The following is a 17,591-nucleotide window of genomic DNA, read 5'->3' on the forward strand; positions in this document are numbered from 1 at the left end:
ATGAGAAAATGCTCTATGTGATGAACAGGGAGAGAAACCCCAGTCCTAGCTTGTCTGACTATGGAACTCATTCCCACAAGAAAACTTGCAGGGCCAGAAACACGCCCCACCCCCTCCTGCAAAAACAAAACAAAACAAAAAAACACCAGACCTCTCTAGGATACTTAGCTTTTCTCATGTTAGAATTGTTCAGCCTACATTTATGGGCATTCTGTAATGAGGAGGTGCCATGCTGCCATAGCCAACAATCTCCACATTATTTGGAAAGCAAACAGCAGCAACAATATTCTTTTAAAATGGCTTTTATTGAGACACTTTTAGGGATCTTTATTTCCAACTCTTAGGGTGGCTAAACCCTTTTCTGAATGCCAAAAGGCACACTCCCACCACCTTAATGAGGAAACACACTGATCTGTCTCTACTCCCATAGCCAACTGGGACCTGGACCCCAAGCCCTGTGGTGTCTTGTACGAGTCTCATTAGTCCTCCACGTACAACTCAGAAGCCTGTTAATCAGGGAGGAGGGTAATTTCCAAATAAACGTGAGCTGGCCTAAATCCAGCTGGTATTTCTGATTTGGTAATCTACAGCATCTTAATTTGGGGACATCCTGTCCTAAGTTTTGGCTGGCGCATGTAGAATTTATAATCTACCTGTATAACAACAGATGTAACGTAGCTCCGTTCCAGCCCCAAATTCCTTAAAGGTTCTAATCTATTCTTGCACTTGTTCCTGTACTGTTGTTGAGAAGCTTAACATTTTAGGGAGAGGCTGGTCAAATCTCTACTCTCTGGTAACAGCATTAACAAGTCTTTTGGAAAGGGACTCGGAAGTTACGGACATCAGCCACTTCAGACTTCTTTACACCAGGATCCTTGACAGGTGACTGACCAGCCTCCTCATGGACTGGAGCATCCCATCATTGTTTTCATTGCTGGAAATGCTGGCCTAATTCTGCTTCCTTGTAACCTTCTGCTTTTTAGTACAAGTTGCTCTTGGGAATCTACGCATGGTAAAAATACCAGCTCCTTCCATCTTTACAGCCCTGTAAGTGTGTGCTCTTCAAAGCCTTTCCCTTAATAGCAAGATGGCCAAGAGTGGCACAGAGGCAGAGCTGCCTGCACTACAACTGTTCCCAGTGTAAGGTGAAAACGAACACTGAACTTCATCTACAAGGGAAAAACAAAAAACAAACAACCCATCAGGCTGTTAAGATTCTGCTTGCAAATTAATGCCAATCCGTGTTTACATTTTTTTTTTAAAATCACTGAGACATTTACATATATATCCAGGCTCTGCTCCTTAACAAAAGGTGAACTGAAGAACTCAAGGGTGTCTATTTTTCAGTTAAAAGAGAAAAACAAAAAAAACCCGCAAAACAGATTTTGTACCAGGTGCCTCAAGAGAAAGCATTCTTTATGCAGACGACAGATCTTGGGTTTTCCACAAGTTTCCTCTGTGACTGTGGCTGCCATCTCTGATGAAAGAGTTATGGCATTAAATGGCAAAAGATATAATGGACACACAGGACTGTCATGGGTAATAAAGCAAATATTTACATTAAGCACAATACAGCAATTTATTTAGATGCTTAAAATGAATACAAAGGGAAATAAAGATCACAAAATTATACATACTACAACAGTGTGTCATATATTAGATGGTATAAATGAATGCACCATGATGGCGTTGAACTAAAGATAAAACTAAATATCCAAAATGCAGCACTCATTGGTTTGCTGCTTCAACACAACACACTTTTATACAGATCTAAAAGGTGTCAAAATTAGTAGCTGCAAAGTCAATTCTTGCATGTGATTTTAGCTTAAAAGATTTCAGAAAACAGATCTGAAATACCAGTTTTTGTTTTTGACAGCTGTAATGTCAAGGATATTCAGAACAAGAAAAATCCTATAATACAAGAGAGTCCAGATATATATCTTACGTGGCTGGCCTCTGTTGCAAGATTGTACAAGGTTATGTGCAAAAACTAAGTCTGTCCAAAAGTCCATACTAGCGCAGTTTTGAGCTTTTGCTAGGTAAACTAGATATAGCATTTATTACACAGCAAGGGCAACACTAAAAAAAGAAATCTATGATGGGCACACAATAACAGTATCATGAGCATCACTTGAATAGGTCTAAAAGACTGTACAAATATACATTTCAACTATTCAGAATGAATACATGAAAAAAAATCGCTTTTCCCAAAGTCTACTATACACATTAGACTGGTAGCTTGAATGTTGGCCCTACACTACCATGTGAATTAGGTTAACGCTTCTCAAAGACATCTGACCAATCATTTCACAGAGGGAAAGAAATGTTGAAAAGGCAGATAAAATAAACCTCTGCTTTTCCTCGTATGTATTCATGAGCCACCAGCTTATTGGTTTTTCACATTTAGTTACCGTGTCTGTCAGAGAAGGTTCTGAAGCAAGATCAGCCTGTCGTGTCATAGACTTAGAAATAACCACTGGAACTGCAGCGGCCACATGCCCCCCAGTCCAACCAGTACTCACAAGGCAGTACCAGTGAGAAGACAGCTTTGCAGTCACACTGAATGGAGATCAGAGTTCCAGGCTGCAGCATGTCACCAACGCCAAGGAACCTGGCACTTACGCCTGTTGGCTGCTCAGTTTAACTCCGGCTAAGCTGCCATGCATGGGCTCAGCTACTCCGTCAGTCATGTTGTCAAACTGTTCCCCATCCTCACTGTCAATTGTGCTATTCTGCCACTCAATCTGGGGGTTAGATAAGCGCTCATCATTCTCAGCTGCATTCTTCCACTGTGACTGGTCCTTAGACCAAAACCCTTCAACTTTTCCATAGGAACTATTCTTCCATTTCAACTGCTCTCTGTCACCTTGCATGGTAGCCTTTTTTTTGGCAGCTGGCTTACTGCTCCTTGCATCTTCGCTTTGGGAAGACTCATCAGACCAGGTTCCTGGTTTCATTTCACAGGTATTGTCCTCAAAGTCTGACACTTGTTGGGATCCAGGCCCACTCTCAGATGGAGAAGCTCCGTCTTTCCACTCAACAACATCGTCTTGGTCAACCTCGCTATCAGAAGCATTGTGCATTAGTTTGGTTGGTTCCTCAGTCAAATGAATAGTTTCGTATTTTGAACCATCCTCCTCTTTTTGGTCTAGCTTCTCCTCAGATTCTAAAGCATCCTCAGGAATTACCTTCAGTACATGTTCCTCTGGGTTACTGTTAGAGATTTTAGGCTCAACTTCAAAAACAGGGTCAAAAGGGCTACCACTTTCATTGGATTCTTCTTCCAAATTTTCAAAACTGTCTGAGGAACTGTCATCTTCTTTCCCAAGGTTAAGCTTTTTGTCAGCAGTCTTACTAGCATTGACTCTGGAATCCTTCTCATCATGATTTTCAAATAGCCACTCAGCATCAAAATCCATCTCATGCTTGACTTTATTTAATTCTTTCATGTTAAACCCCAGCAACACGCCAGGCTTGTACTTTTCACAATCACGGACACATTTCTTCCTTTTGTTACTAAAATGGGAAGCAATGTCACTCTTCCATAACCATAAACTGGCTGCTAGCTTCTCAATTTCTCTCCTGGTGGGATAGGGCTGTTTGTTGAAATACTTTGTTAGAAAGCTTTTCCTGGCTTCATAGGAATCATCTTCATGACCCTTGGGGTCTAAAGCTAAAACAACAGGCTCTTCAGGCTTCTCTTCAAAGAAGCTGGGTGAATCACTATCATCATCTAACTTTCGTTTTTTCAGTAAGGGAAATTCCATTTGCTCATAAGTGCGCTTCACAGGTGCCAGGCTTGGAGACTGATTAAGCCGAGAGGGTGCATTTGTCTTATCCTGGCCATTTTGGGTCTTTCCAACACCCCTGCAGTGAACTAGATGCAGAGTGATAGTCGAGGCGGTCATGTTGCTGGTATACACACCAAGGCAATGGATACATTTGTAGGTGAGCTTTTTCTCAACTGGATGAACCGTCTGAATAACCTGGTGCCTCTCTCGTAAGTGATGTGCAAGTGCATCAGATATGGGTCCTTTTAGGATTGAAAAGCAAAGAGGACAAAGGGTTTTCCCAACATCTTTTTTATAGGGCACTGCAGCTTGAGGTGAACTTTTAACAGGGATATCTGCCTTTTCCTGAACTTTTGGCTGTGGCTTTGGAGGAACCGGAGGGTTATTTTGGGCATGGTAAGCAACAGATTCAGCTGGGGCATCCCTCAGATTGTATGTGGTCACCAGGAGATGGATGTTAGTGTGACTACCCTGCTGCAATGTCAAATCAAAACTCAAAGTAGAATCTGTTTTAGGTCCCATCTCTTCATCGATGTGAACCATCCGCATGTGCGCGGCCATCTTCTCCACATCATTGAAAGTTGAACGGCAATATGGACAAGACAGACCATGAATTAACATATGGTTGAGGAGAGTATCTGTGGGCAAATAGCGATTACAGTAGAGGCATTTGCTAGTAAAATTGTGGATCTTCATAATGTAGTTGGCTACTGCTGGGACTTTCTCAGCTTTATGTTCTTTTTCGAAGTGCACACTATAGACATTTTCAGGAAAAAGCTCATTACAGATTGTACATATTTTCCACTTTTGAGTTGAGGAAGTGTTACCTGGGGGAGGGCCTGTGGCAGCTGCAGCAGGTTTGGAACTGGACTGACCTAACACTCTGGATGCCTGTGACTGGGAGAGGGAAGGAGACTTTAACTGGCCCGATGAGAGAGAAGAGGCATTAGCAGACTGCAGTGAGTATCTTGCTGGTGCCTGGGACCTCTGCTCTGACCCAAGCCCGTAAGACCTTCCATTTCCACTTGGAAGTAACTGCTTGACAGACTGAGATTGTTGAGGAATAGAAACTGGTGCATTGCCACCTAGACCCAGTCTCATTGACTGACCAACACTGTAACCCTGGCCTACAGATTTGACTCCATAGTTGTTCTGCTGCAGGTGAACACTGGACATCATGTTGACTCCTGTAGAATTTAAGTTAGGCTTTGGTATTGAGAGTCTATTCACCATCTGCTGTGATGGTAAAGACCGGACATTTCCAGAAGCAAGGGAACCAATTCTTGGTGGAAGTCCCATGCTCTTCTTGTCTTGAGGTTTGGGAGCAATTAGCATCAAGGGTTTGGATCGGGGAACCACTACATTTGTGTGCCCAATCATGGCAGTGACCTGATAGCCTATACGTTCATGGTCTTCAATGACATGCTGTACCAAAGCTTCATAGGACTTTGGCATGAAAAGGCATCGCTTGCAGTGAATACTACTCTCTTCTCGGGCATTTGAGCCTAAGGGGACTGCCCCATTGAGTGATTTTTCTCCTGCCTTTGCTATGTAAGGTGCTGCCACATGCTGAAAATGTTCCCTGTAAATGTGCTTCCTAACTATTTCGTAAAGAGGATCTCGGTAAGTGCACTTCTTACAGTAATAAACAGCTTGCTCTACACTGTCAGCCTGCTTAGGTTTAAGGCCATCATTTTTGTTTTTATCTTTGAAAGTGCTGAGGCTGCTACTTGGTGCGCTGGCGTTTGGAGCATGGAATATTTTAATGTGTGTTTCCAAAGTCTTTTTGTCTGCATTGAAGGTACAGTAGGGGCAATTAAGGAGAATCCTATTTTCAAAGTCTTCACTATGGACATTTCGGAAATGACTTTTGTAGGCAGAGAAGAATTTTGAGGAAAATGGACAAGCGCTGCAGCAGAACGGTTTTGTCCGATAGTCCTAAAGTAAACACAAAAACTAAAATTAGAATGCCACTTCAGATAGGCAGTTAACAGATTCCAGATCCCCCCCAGACATTCTTAATAATGCATTCACTTTAGGCCAGGCGCGGTGGCTCACGCCTGTAATCCCAGCACTGTGGGAGGCTGAGGTGGGTGGATCACCTAAGATCAGGAGTTCAAGACCAGCCTGGCCAACATGGTGAAACCCCATCTCAACTAAAAATACAAAAAAATAAGCTAGGTGTAGTGGGCGCCTGTAATCTCAGCTACTTTGGGAGGGTGAGGCAGGAGAATCGCTTGAAACTGGGAGGTGGAGGTTGCAATAAGCCTAGACCGCGCCATTGCACTTCAGCCTGGGTGACAACAGCAAAACTGTCTCAAAAGACAAAACAAAAAAAAGCCACAGATTTTATTATGTTTTTTCCTTTTGTATAGTTAACTTTATAAAACTGAAACTCAAAAAAAGCTATCCTAAACCAAATATTTTTGTCAGTGTAAATTAAAAAGTCAATGCTAAGTTCTTAATGTTTAGGAAAAAAAAGTCACATTTTAGCCAAACTAAAGACAAATGACTTCAAGACAAACATTTTGCAGCTAGAAGTAACAATAACCTAAATGAAGGAAGTCGCTAAAGGCTTCAGGTTTACTACACAGTCATGTGTTGCTAAACCACAGGGATGCATTCTGAAAAATGCATCATGGTGTGAAATCCTAGAGTGTATTCACACAGACCTAGATGGTGCAACCTACTACACACCTGGGCTACATGGCACAGCTTATTGCTCTTAGACTACAAACCTGTACAGCATGTTTCTGTACTGAATACCATAGGCAATGATTAACACAATGGTAAATATTTGTATGTTTAAACATAGCTAAGTACAGAAAAAGTATGGTAAAAATACGATATAAAAGATAACTGGTACAACTATATAGGGCACTTACCATGAACAAAGCTTACAGGACTGTAAGTTGCTCTGGGTGAGTCAATATGAAAGCCTGGGGCATTACTGTACACTACTGTAGACTTTATGAACACTTAAGCTACACAAATTTACTAAAAACAAAACAATTTTTTGGAGACAAAGTCTCACTCTGTTGCTCAGGCTGGAGTGCAGTGGCACAATCGGCTGACTGCAGTCTCAACCTCTTGGGCTCACGCGATCCTCCCACCTCCACCTCAGTCCTGGGGACTACAGGTGTGTGCCACCACACTAGGGTAAATTCTGTAGAGACAGGGTCTCACTCTGTTGTCCAGGCTAGCCTTGAACTCCTGGGCTTGAGCAATCCTCCTGCCTTGGCTTCCCAAAGTGGTGGGATTGCAAGCCACTGTGCCCAGCCCTAAAAAATATTTTTTCTTGAATCACCTCAGCTTGCTGTGGTTTATACACTTTTCAATTTTTAACTTTTTTACTCCTTTGTAGTAATACTTAGCTTAAAACACAAACAGATTGGCCAGGCACAGTGGTTCACGCCTGTAATCCCAGTACTTTGGGAGGCCCAGGCGGGTGGATTACCTGAGGTCAGGAGTTCGAGACCAGCCTGACCAACATGGTGAAATCCTATCTTTACTGAAAATACAAAAAATAGCCAGGCGTGGTGGCAGGCACCTGTAATCCCAGCTACTCGGGAGGCTGAGGCAGGAGAATCACCAGGAGGCGGAGGTTGCAGTGAGCCAAGATCAGAGCACAGCACTCTAGCCTGGGTAACATAGCAAGACTCCATCTCAAAAACAAAACAAAACAACACACATTGTACAGCTGTACAAAAATATTTTCTACCTTCATATACCTATTCTATAAGCGTTAAAAAAAAATTTTTTTTTTTTTTTAAACTTTCCCAGCACTTTGGGAGGCCAAGGCAGGTATGGATCACAAGGTCAGGAGTTCAACACCAGCCTGGCCAACATGGCGAAACCCCATCTCTACTAAAAATACAAAAAATTAACCGGACGTGGTGGCGGGTGCCTGTAATTCCAGTTACTTGGGAGGCTGAGGTTGCAATGAGCTGAGATCGTGCCACTGCACTCCAGCCTGGGCGATAAGAGCAAGACTCTGTCTCAAAAAAACAGAAAACCCAAAAACTTTAAAAAAAATTTTCTTCTTAAAAACTAAGACACAAACACATACATTAGTCTAGGCCTAGAGAGAATGAGGATCAACAGTATCACTACCTTCCACCTTCACATCTTGTCCCACTGGAGGGTCTTCAGGAACAGTAACACACATGGAACTGCCACCTCCCATGGTAACAATGCCTTCTTCTGGATAACTGTGGAAGGAACTGCCTTAGGCTCTTCTTGAGGAAGTGTCACACTTATCAGGAGTAAGTCCAAGGTGCTTTGTTTCCTTTTTTCATCATAGATTTGCTTGTAAGCAGATAATGAACCATGAATATTCTTCTCTATTAACGACAACCTTTTGGTATTGAGATCCATGTTTTCAAACTTTGTTGTTGTTTGAGACGGAGTTTTTTTTTTCTCTCGTCACCCAAGCTGGAGTGCAATGGCACGATCTCGGCTCCCTGCAACCTCAGCCTCCCCAGTAGCTGGGATTACAGGCGCCCACCACCACGTCCGGCTAATTTTTTTGTATTTTTAGTAGAGACAGGGTTTCACCATGTCAGCCAGGCTGGTCTCGAACTCCTAACCTCAGATGATCCACCTGCCTCAGACTCCCAAAATGCTGGGATTACAAGTGCGAGCCACCACACCCAGCCACGTGTTTTCAAACTTAAGGAGCTTGCTGAGGTCTGCACTGCTAAATCCTTCACTCTGAATTTTCTTGAGGGTTCTTCTTTTGCTTTTCCTGCAGTTTCCTTTTCTCTTTCCTCTTCACCTATGCGTTCTTGTTCCAGTTCCCATAGCTCCTCACTAGTCAATTCCTCAGGAACCACCTCTAGGAGCTCTTCTATATCGCCCTCATCCACATCCAGGTTAAAGTTGTTTGCCATCTCAACCAGACTTTGTGATTTATGCAAATCCTTTTAAGTCATGGACAAACCTCTTGAGTGTATTCTTCCAGATGTCATTCATACACTCCTTGATGACATCACCCCAAGCCCAAGCAAGATTCTTAATGTAGTCACAGATATTGTAATCCTTTCAGAATTGTATCAGAATCTTCTCAGTGTCTTCCTCAGCTGTGATGACAGGACAAAGGCCTTTCTCAGATAGTAGGCCTTAAAAGCTGCTGTAACTCCATCAGTTGGATCAAAGAGGTGGTGTTTGATACTGGGATGAAAAATGCCACTTAAAGGAGGCATCTGCTTATTATCGACAATAAGCAAAAGCTTGAAGGGTATGTTATTCTCTCAATACTACTTCTCAATTTTGCGGGCATATCAATTCAGGACAGCATCTTGAAAGAGGAGCTGGGTCACCCACGACTTATGTCTCCTGCAATGCACTGGCCAAGTGTGTGTATATTGATATGCTTGAAGCCCCTAGGGTTCTCACTGTGCCAAATCACAAAGGGTTTCAATTTGTGGCCTGCAACATTGCCCCAGCAAGGCTGTCATCCAGTCCTGAAAAGCCTTGAAGTCTGGCGTTGCTTTGGTCTCCTTATGGATGAAAGTGCTTTCAGGCATTTGTTTCCAGAATAGAAAGGTTTCATCCATACTGAAAATTTGCTCTGGCAAGTGATTTTCCTCCAGACTCAGCTTATCTAGAGTTTCCCAAAATTCTTCAGCTGCCTTCACATCAGCACTCACAAACTCACCACTTTCCCATTATGTAATGAAACTATTCTTTTTATAATTGTTTAAACCACCCAGAACTAGCAGTAAATTCAACATCACAGCCATGTCCAGCCTTTTCTTTCGACACCACACACACAGTTTTTGCTCTGTGATCATCATGGTGCGGAGAGGTACACAGCACCGTGTGCACCTGTGTCTGCTCTTCACTCCAGGTCATCAGAAGCTTCTCTGTGTCTGATAAAGGTCCTTCTTTAATTTTTGTTAGTCTCATTGCCTTCAATGAAGCAGATGCTTTAACAGCTTCTGTCACTTTGCTCTTGTTCTTCCAAGATCGTAGCTATGGTAAAATGGGACACGCCTGACTGGCAAGAAATAACCATCACTGATTCTCCACCTTCGTAGTCCTTAATCACTTCTAACTCTGTTTCCAGGTCACTCAACATGGCCCCTTACTGGCAACATTATGGATTTTGTATGCTTAGGGGCCATGATGAACAAAATACCATGAGATTAAACCAAGCACAAGAATATGATGCCATCAAGAGACATAGTAAACACGAGCTATATGAGGCTGCTACTAGTTTACCATGAAAAGCTGTTTTAAAAAGAAGTACACTCTAAAATAATAAAAAGTATATATAGTAAATACATAAATACAGTTTTTGGTAACAGTTTTTAATTGTCATTATCAAGCAGTCATGTGCTGATGTTTCCATCTAGTACAGACTGCATATGCGACTATGTTCCCCCAAGATTATAATGGGACTGAAAAATTTCTGTCACGTAGTATTTACTATATAGTTGACCCTTCAACAACATGGCTTTGAACTGCTTATATGTGGATTTTTTCCTAACAAATGCAGATCAGATCAAAGATACAATATTCTTGGGAAGCTCAAATCTCCTATACAGAGGGCTAGCTTTTGGTACATGCAGGTTCCACAGGACCAACTGTGGGACTTAAATATGCAAGGATTTTGATAATGTTTTTTTTTTTTTTTTTTTTTTTTTGAGATGGAGTCTTGCTTTTGTCCCCCAGGCTGGACTGCAATGGCATGATCTCAGCTCACTGCAACCTATACCTCCCGGGTTCAAGCGATTCTCCTGTCCCGCCGCCCCTAACCCCTTCCAACCCCGAGTAGCTCGGATTACAAGCACCTGCCCGCCCGGCGAATTTTTGTGTTTTTAGTAGAGATGGGGTTTCACCATGTTGGCCAGGCTGGTCTCGAACTCCTGACCTCAGGTGATCCACCCGCCTCAGCCTCCCAAAGTGCTGGGAAGATAGGCATGAGCCCCAAGCCCGGCTGGTAATGAGTTTTTAATCATTATTTGAGTGTACCACCTCTACTTATTTTTTTTTTTTTTAAAGTTAACTCTAAAACAGCTTCAGCCAGGTCCTTCAGGAGGTATCCAGAAGATGACACTGCCATCACAGGAGGTGATGGCTCCATGTGTGTTACTGCTCCTGAAAACCTTCCAGTGGGACAAGATGTGAAGGTGGCAATGGTAATACCATTGATCTTGACCCTGTGTAGGCCTAGGCTAATTATGTGTTTGTGTCTTAGTTTTTAACAGTTCAAAAAGTTAAAAAAAAAAAAGTTTAAGACTAGTAAAAAGTTTGTAAGTATATGAAGACAAAATATTTTTATATAGCTGTACAATTTTTTTTTATTTTTGAGCGGTAGCAATGTTCACTGTGAAGAGCGAAAGGACAAAGCTTTCACAGTGTGGAAGGGGGACCCAAGCAGGTTGCCGTGTTTGTGTTTTAAGCTAAGTGTTATTACACAAGATTTAAAAGTTAAAAATATAAAGTTTTACTTTTTATGTAGCCTAAGTGTGTTTATAAAGTCTACAGTGGTGTACAATAATGTCCCTTCATATTCACTCACCACTCAGAGCAGAGGAAGTTTCCATTCCCGCAAGTGCCCAATACAGGTGTACCGATTTTTATCTTTTATACTGTATTTTTACTGCACCTTTTCTATGCTTCACTATGTTTAGAAACACAAATACTTACCATTGTGTTAATCACTCTTAGGGTATTCAGTATAGTAACATGCTGTTCAAGTTGGTAGCCTAGGAGCAACAGGCCACACCACGTAGCGTAGGGGTATACCAGGATATACCACCTAGGTCTGTGTAAGTACCCTTTATGACGTTTGTACAACAATGACATCACCTAACAAGGCATTTCTCAGATGGCATCCCATCATTAAGCAATGCATGATGGTATTATGTGCTGTAAATAACTGTATGTGCTATACTTCTAATATGACTGGCAGCACAGGTGTGTTTACACCTGGCATCACTACAAACATGAGTCATATGTTGCGCTATGATGTCATTAGGTAGTAAAATTTTCAACTCCATTATATTCTTATGGGACCACTGTTGTAGATGTAGTCCGTCACTGACCAAAATGTCGTTATGTGGCAAATGACTTCGGTAAAATTCAGGGTCCAGAATGTTTTAGTGCAATTACACAATTACAAGAGATAAAGCTGTATCTTTTGTTCCTTTCCCCTTTATGGATAAATTTTCATAGAAAAAAGGCAAATCTCCATTTTTTTCTCTGATTAAAGTACAGTGTAGTATTAGATTCAGTGCTGATCAAAAGAAAGACTGATCTGAAAAGCTGGCTTTCTTCTATAAGCCTTGCTGTTCCTTCTCAACCAAGAATGCTTCAAAAGAGCTAATGAAGTAACAGCTGCTTTGATTCAAATCAAGAAGTTAAATAAAAATGTCCTATAGACTGTGAGGAGGGTGTGGTATTTAAAAGCCAATAATACATTATAGAATATACTGATATCAAAGAGTAACTTTCAGAATTATGATTGTTAACACTTAGGCAGTCAGTCCTGCGACGAAGACAGGTGAACTGACACATGCTTGGAGAGAGATCTTTTCTCCCTGGAAACCTACTTTGTTTCAGATACTGGTTTGAACCAAGATGAAATACTCTGCTTCTCCTCAAAGCTCAACTCTTCTTGAGTATTCAGCTATGAGGCTTTCAGATTGATAAAACTGAAATAAATGCCATGTCCCACTGGAAAGCATTCTCATTCTAAGACTGCTGGTTAGTACCTCTGCCTGGGGTATTTAAAAAAAAAAAAGTCAAATATCTGAGGTAAAGTTTAAAAGTACTAATTTCCTGAAAAGTATGTTCCAATAGATGAACAGATTATTAATGCAGAATGAGAATCACTCCTAAAATAGGTAATGGTAAAAATTAAATTGACAATTACCTCTCTGCAAAAGGAAATACCACCTATGCCTCCCTCTATCTGTATGACATCATCATCTACTGACACCTGCTGGCACTGCTAATCTTCTTTTTAATGTCAATTTGTAAAAAGTTTTCTCTGTCACTGACATCCTACAGAGTCACCTCCCCAGGCCTCCCATAGAAGTTGGGTGCCATTAACATAGAGAAATAAAAAAAGCTTAAATATAAGGAAGGGTCTTGTCTTTTTCTGTGCAGAAAAAAACAAGAATAGCAACACAGATGCAGAAAAACAGAGCCAGAGCACTTTTCGGGGAAATGGTGGGATACAGCAGGCTTCGTAACTTTTAAGTAACAAAATTTCCTTTTCTTCTTACACCTCAAGTTTCAGTCCAATGACAAAAAACCACAAACAAAAAGTTTTTCTTAGTCTTCCCACTGGTCGGGAAAATATGAAATGCAATTTTGACACTTTCGATGTTTGGCATTTGCCCACAATCACTGCATTGCCTAGAACTGAGAGGAGTACACCAAGCAGCTGCCATCTGAGGCCTCCTGTGCCACCACACCAAGCAGCTGCCATCTGAGGAGGCCTCCTGTGCCACTACACCAAGCAGCTGCCACCTGAGGCCTCCTGTGCCACTTACCTGGTTTTTCGTAAGTGAAGGATCCCACAGGCCTACATCCTCCCATGTAGTGTTTTTCAAATAAAAGTCATTAGGTTCAAATTGTTTAAAATCCTAGAAAACAGTGAAAGAAGTTTACGAAAACATAGTGGTATAAATGCTAACCTCATCTTACATGTAAATCCCATCTCTTAACTAAGATGGGGAGAGGCACAGGAAAACCAACGTCAATAAGGACTTAAACTAGGAGTGATGAGGCTCTTAAATATAAAAAGGCATATGGAAATTGCAGTCTACATTTTATATTAACCAACCACTTTCCTGATGGTCAGCCAGGTTTCCAAGGAAACTGCTGGAAGTTCTAATTAAGTAAAAAAATTCAGCCACACACTAATATCAAAGCACTTTTCATTAGAGTACTGTAACTTGTCAGTTACAGTACTGGAATCACATCTAAAATAGCAATGTTTGCTTATAGCACTGCAGATACGATTTCTGGTTCTGTGCAAAAAAAAAAAAGTTTTTTGAGGGAAGGGGGCAGGAGATCAGATCAGAAAGAAAACTCAGAAATTTCAAACGCAAAAAGGCAGAAAGAAAGCTATTTAAAGAAAGTTAAGCAGTATGATGTTAAATTTATACTCTCATGAAAAAATTTAATGGTCCACTTCCCTCCAGACTAGGAAGATTGAAAGTCTTAGGGTAAAATCCCACTTGTTCCTAAAAAGTTCACAGTTCAAGGTGGAAAATGAAGTCTACACATAAATAATCATAGAAGGAACAAATCAAATGCATGATAGAAAATGTACTGTGATGTTGGAATTATTTCTATGAAGATGACCCCACAGAGTGCAAAGTGAATGGACTGTTTCATTTGGGCAGATCTACCTGAACTTTGGGGTTGGAGACGGGCTACTTCCACACTTGGAACAACATAACTAGAGAAGTCGACTTTTGAGCAGCTTCAGTTTCCATGACATACTCTTCAAGTGTTATTAGTGGAACTCAAAATAAGAAAACCTGTTGCATGAATGAATTTGCTTTTTTACTTCCAATTCCATTCAAACATTTACTGACCACCTATTATGTGCAAAACATTGTGCTAGGTGCTGGCGCTAAATGGATAAACAAGGTAGCTATGGTCCCTAGCCAGCTAGAACTTAAAGGTTAGTAGGGGAAACAGCTTCAAACATTTCTTTTCATTCAGGGACTTTGACCAACAAACTGTAAGACCTGAAACAGTGAGATGTTGAAAAGGAGGAGACCACTGCATGGCTATCCCACAGGGCTGTTATAAAGCTCATAGAATAAAACAGCTTGAAAAACAGTTGATAAAGCCCAAACTGTTATACAAGGGGGAAAGTAATTGTCTATGATGGGTCAAAAGGGGCAACAAATGCTCAAATCCTAAGGAAAGAGACGACAAGCACCCACACAAGCATGCCTCAACAATTAGAAGGTCAACCAGAACATTCAAGCGTATCAGAATGAGAACAGGCTTTGAGTCCCACAGACGCTGCCACTTTCTCAGCTGCAAGGCTGGGCCTATTTATTGGTTCTTCATCTGTAAAGTGTAGATAAGAATTGCTACACTGCCTCCCGCCTCCATGGTTGTTCTAAGGATTAAACGTATAGACAACTTTACGACACCTAGTTCAATGCCTGACATGCTTAAGTCCTCAATGGTAGAAAAAGCCCATTTTAGGGAGAAAGGCACAAGTTACGCTGTTGAGAATGCTTTCGTGAGCTACTGCTGTGGCTGAAATTCAGAATCACATCTAAGATTTAGCCATCATGGCCACTGACACAAAGTAATGGATCAGAAGCTGAGTCATGTTAAAATTTAAAAATGACATGCTACTTACTTCTATATGTTCTTTACAGTATTCCAACCCAATGTCACTAAGTATTTTTTTCACAGTTTTCCGGGCTTTTCTTAAACTGCCAAGATTGTTGACAGGAAGTTGGAACATAGTTTCTATTGGAAAAAAAAATTTAAGTCAAAGTCAAAACACGTACAACTTGTAATATTTACTAATTCCACTGATGACAGGATCATAAACCCTACCCATCTGACAAAAAAGGTGCACAGGTATCCTCATCTAGTGTGTACACACACAGACACACACGCTTGCATGTGCATATGGCTCGACTTATCCATCCATCCATTCATCCTTTTTTTAAGACAGAGTCTTGCTCTGTCGTGCAGGCTGGAGTGCAGTGCAGTGCACTCATGGTTCATGACTGCAGTGCACTCACGGTTCACCATAGCCTCAACCTCCTGGGCTCAAGTGATCCTCTCGCCTCAGCTTCCCAAGAGGATGGGACTCCAGGAGTGCGCCACTAGGCCCAACTAATTAAAAAATTTTTTTTTGTAGAGACTAGGTCTCACTATGTTGCCCAGGCTGGTCACAAACTCCTGGACTCAAGCCATCCTCCCGCCTTGGCATCCCAAAGTGCTGGGATTACAGGTGTGAGCCACTGAGCCAGGCACGTATCTACTGTACTTTGGATACTTAAAGCAGGCAGGCAAAATAAGTACTCTCTGACCTTCCCAGTTTTTAACAGGACATTTTGACTATGAGTCTGATCTGGCGTAATTCTGATAAGACTTTTAAAAAACAGTTCAGCAATGAACTTCAAGTTGAAAATTAGAGAAACAATAGCAATCAATTATTTTTAAATCAAGTGTTCTTTTCTCCTTTTGATGTTGAACATCTGAAAACAAAAATGCTTACCAGTTCATCATCATTACACAGTTTTGAGTGCCAGGGTAAAAAGGTTTTTGTTGAATTGGAACTGTCCTGCCTACTGCTATGGTATTCTTAAAAAAAACCAAACAAACAAAAACCAAAAACCTTAAGTTTCTGTATACTTCCCTAACTAAATACAGTAATGATATGTGACTCGACCAACACATGCCCCCACTCCACCCGTGCCTGCAACATACCTGGGCAAAGGCACTCACAAATGTTAACTGTTACAGACTTTAAAGAGGATCCTTTTGAAAAAACGAAAAGCCTGTATGTGTGTAAGGGAACTGAAAAATATTTTAATGACCTCATACATTAGATAGATCAACTTTCCCAAGTTCCTTAAAACAAAAGCTTGTCTTTAATGAGAAAATAAAATCAGTAAAACTTGGGCAATTGAGAATATGTATGGTTTCTAATGAGATCATAAATGCTTCTCATAATATGGTAAAAATTTATCAATAATCCAAATCTAACACAATTTCACAGGATATCAAGTTCTAAAACCCAAAATAGCAAAAACAAAAGGCAACGCACCAGGAATCAAAATTTAATATATGCAAATCCAGTTTTCTAATTAATAAAGGCTGTTACTCTGTAATACTAGTATCATCTGTAAATGGCAAGTCAACTAATCCAAATGTAATAAAATGTTGCCTCATTTATTACTCTAATCCAAAATCAACGTTAACTACAAAAAATGGGAAATAAAAGGAGAGAGTGAAATCTACCAAAATCAAACAGTAACCCCTAGAAATTTTCAAGCTGAATATGTTACTCTAACTTAGAAGTCTCAAAATATTCTATATAAAGTACCAAAGAATAACTGGGGCCAAAAATGAAAAGTATTTTGAAAAAACCTTCTCGGCCTTATCATAACTCAAGATAGAACTGCTGCTCACTATGAAGAAGTGACTGACTGTGATGTCCCCTGCCCTCTCTGCTCTGCTAATAATCTATTGTGAAGCCAACTACAGACTTAGAAGTCACTTCTGATATAAATTAAGACCAAATCAATTATTTTTCGTCCAAATTGTATTGCTAAATTATTTTAAACCATCTTTTTGTGGTGGCTTAAAATCGGCAAATTCTTTATCACTCGCTTCCTTTAAAACAATTACTACATGCTGGGCGCGGCAGCCCACACCTGTAATCCCAACACTTTGGGAGGCTGATGAGAGCAGATTACGAGGGGTCAAGAGATCAAGAACAGCCTGGCCAACATGGTGAAACCCCATCTCTACTAAAAATACAAAAAATTAGCTGGGCATAGTGGCACCTGCCTGTAGTCCCAGGAGGCTGAGGCAGGAGAATTGCTTGAACCTGGGAGACGGAGGTTGCAGTGAGCCAAGATCACACCACTGCACTCCAGCCTGGTGACAGAGTGAGATTTCGTCTCAAAAACAAACAAAAAACAAACACAGTTACTACAAACCAGGTCTTTTAGAGAGAAGCACATGCTAGAAAAATATTTCAGAAATACAGAAAAGTGTCACAGGCTAATTCTGAAGAAATCAGGTATTAAAATGGATGCCCACAGATACCCAAGACTGGGAGGAGAC

At 41.0% G+C, this 17,591-nt stretch overlaps 1 protein-coding gene across 3 annotated transcripts in view; it reads right to left on the bottom strand.

The window, feature by feature from the left end:
• Positions 1 to 286: 286 nt before the first annotated feature.
• ADNP (activity dependent neuroprotector homeobox) overlaps positions 287 to 17,591 on the bottom strand; it is a 44,054-nt gene continuing 26,749 nt past the window's right edge. For 2 of the 3 annotated variants that reach the window (XM_033186734.1, XM_033186733.1), the window contains 3 exons: positions 15,142 to 15,254; positions 13,301 to 13,393; positions 287 to 5,729 (listed from right to left, as the gene is read on the bottom strand). In XM_033186734.1, the coding sequence (XP_033042625.1) occupies positions 2,619 to 5,729; positions 13,301 to 13,393; positions 15,142 to 15,249 (3,312 nt within the window). In that variant the 5' untranslated portion in view covers positions 15,250 to 15,254 and the 3' untranslated portion in view covers positions 287 to 2,618. The remainder of the gene's footprint in view (positions 5,730 to 13,300; positions 13,394 to 15,141; positions 15,255 to 17,591) is intronic. The other variant, XM_033186735.1, reaches the window with a different exon arrangement.

The sequence above is a fragment of the Trachypithecus francoisi genome, unplaced genomic scaffold (assembly GCF_009764315.1).
Source record: "Trachypithecus francoisi isolate TF-2019V2 unplaced genomic scaffold, Tfra_2.0 Lachesis_group21, whole genome shotgun sequence".
Lineage (NCBI taxonomy): Eukaryota > Metazoa > Chordata > Mammalia > Primates > Cercopithecidae > Trachypithecus > Trachypithecus francoisi.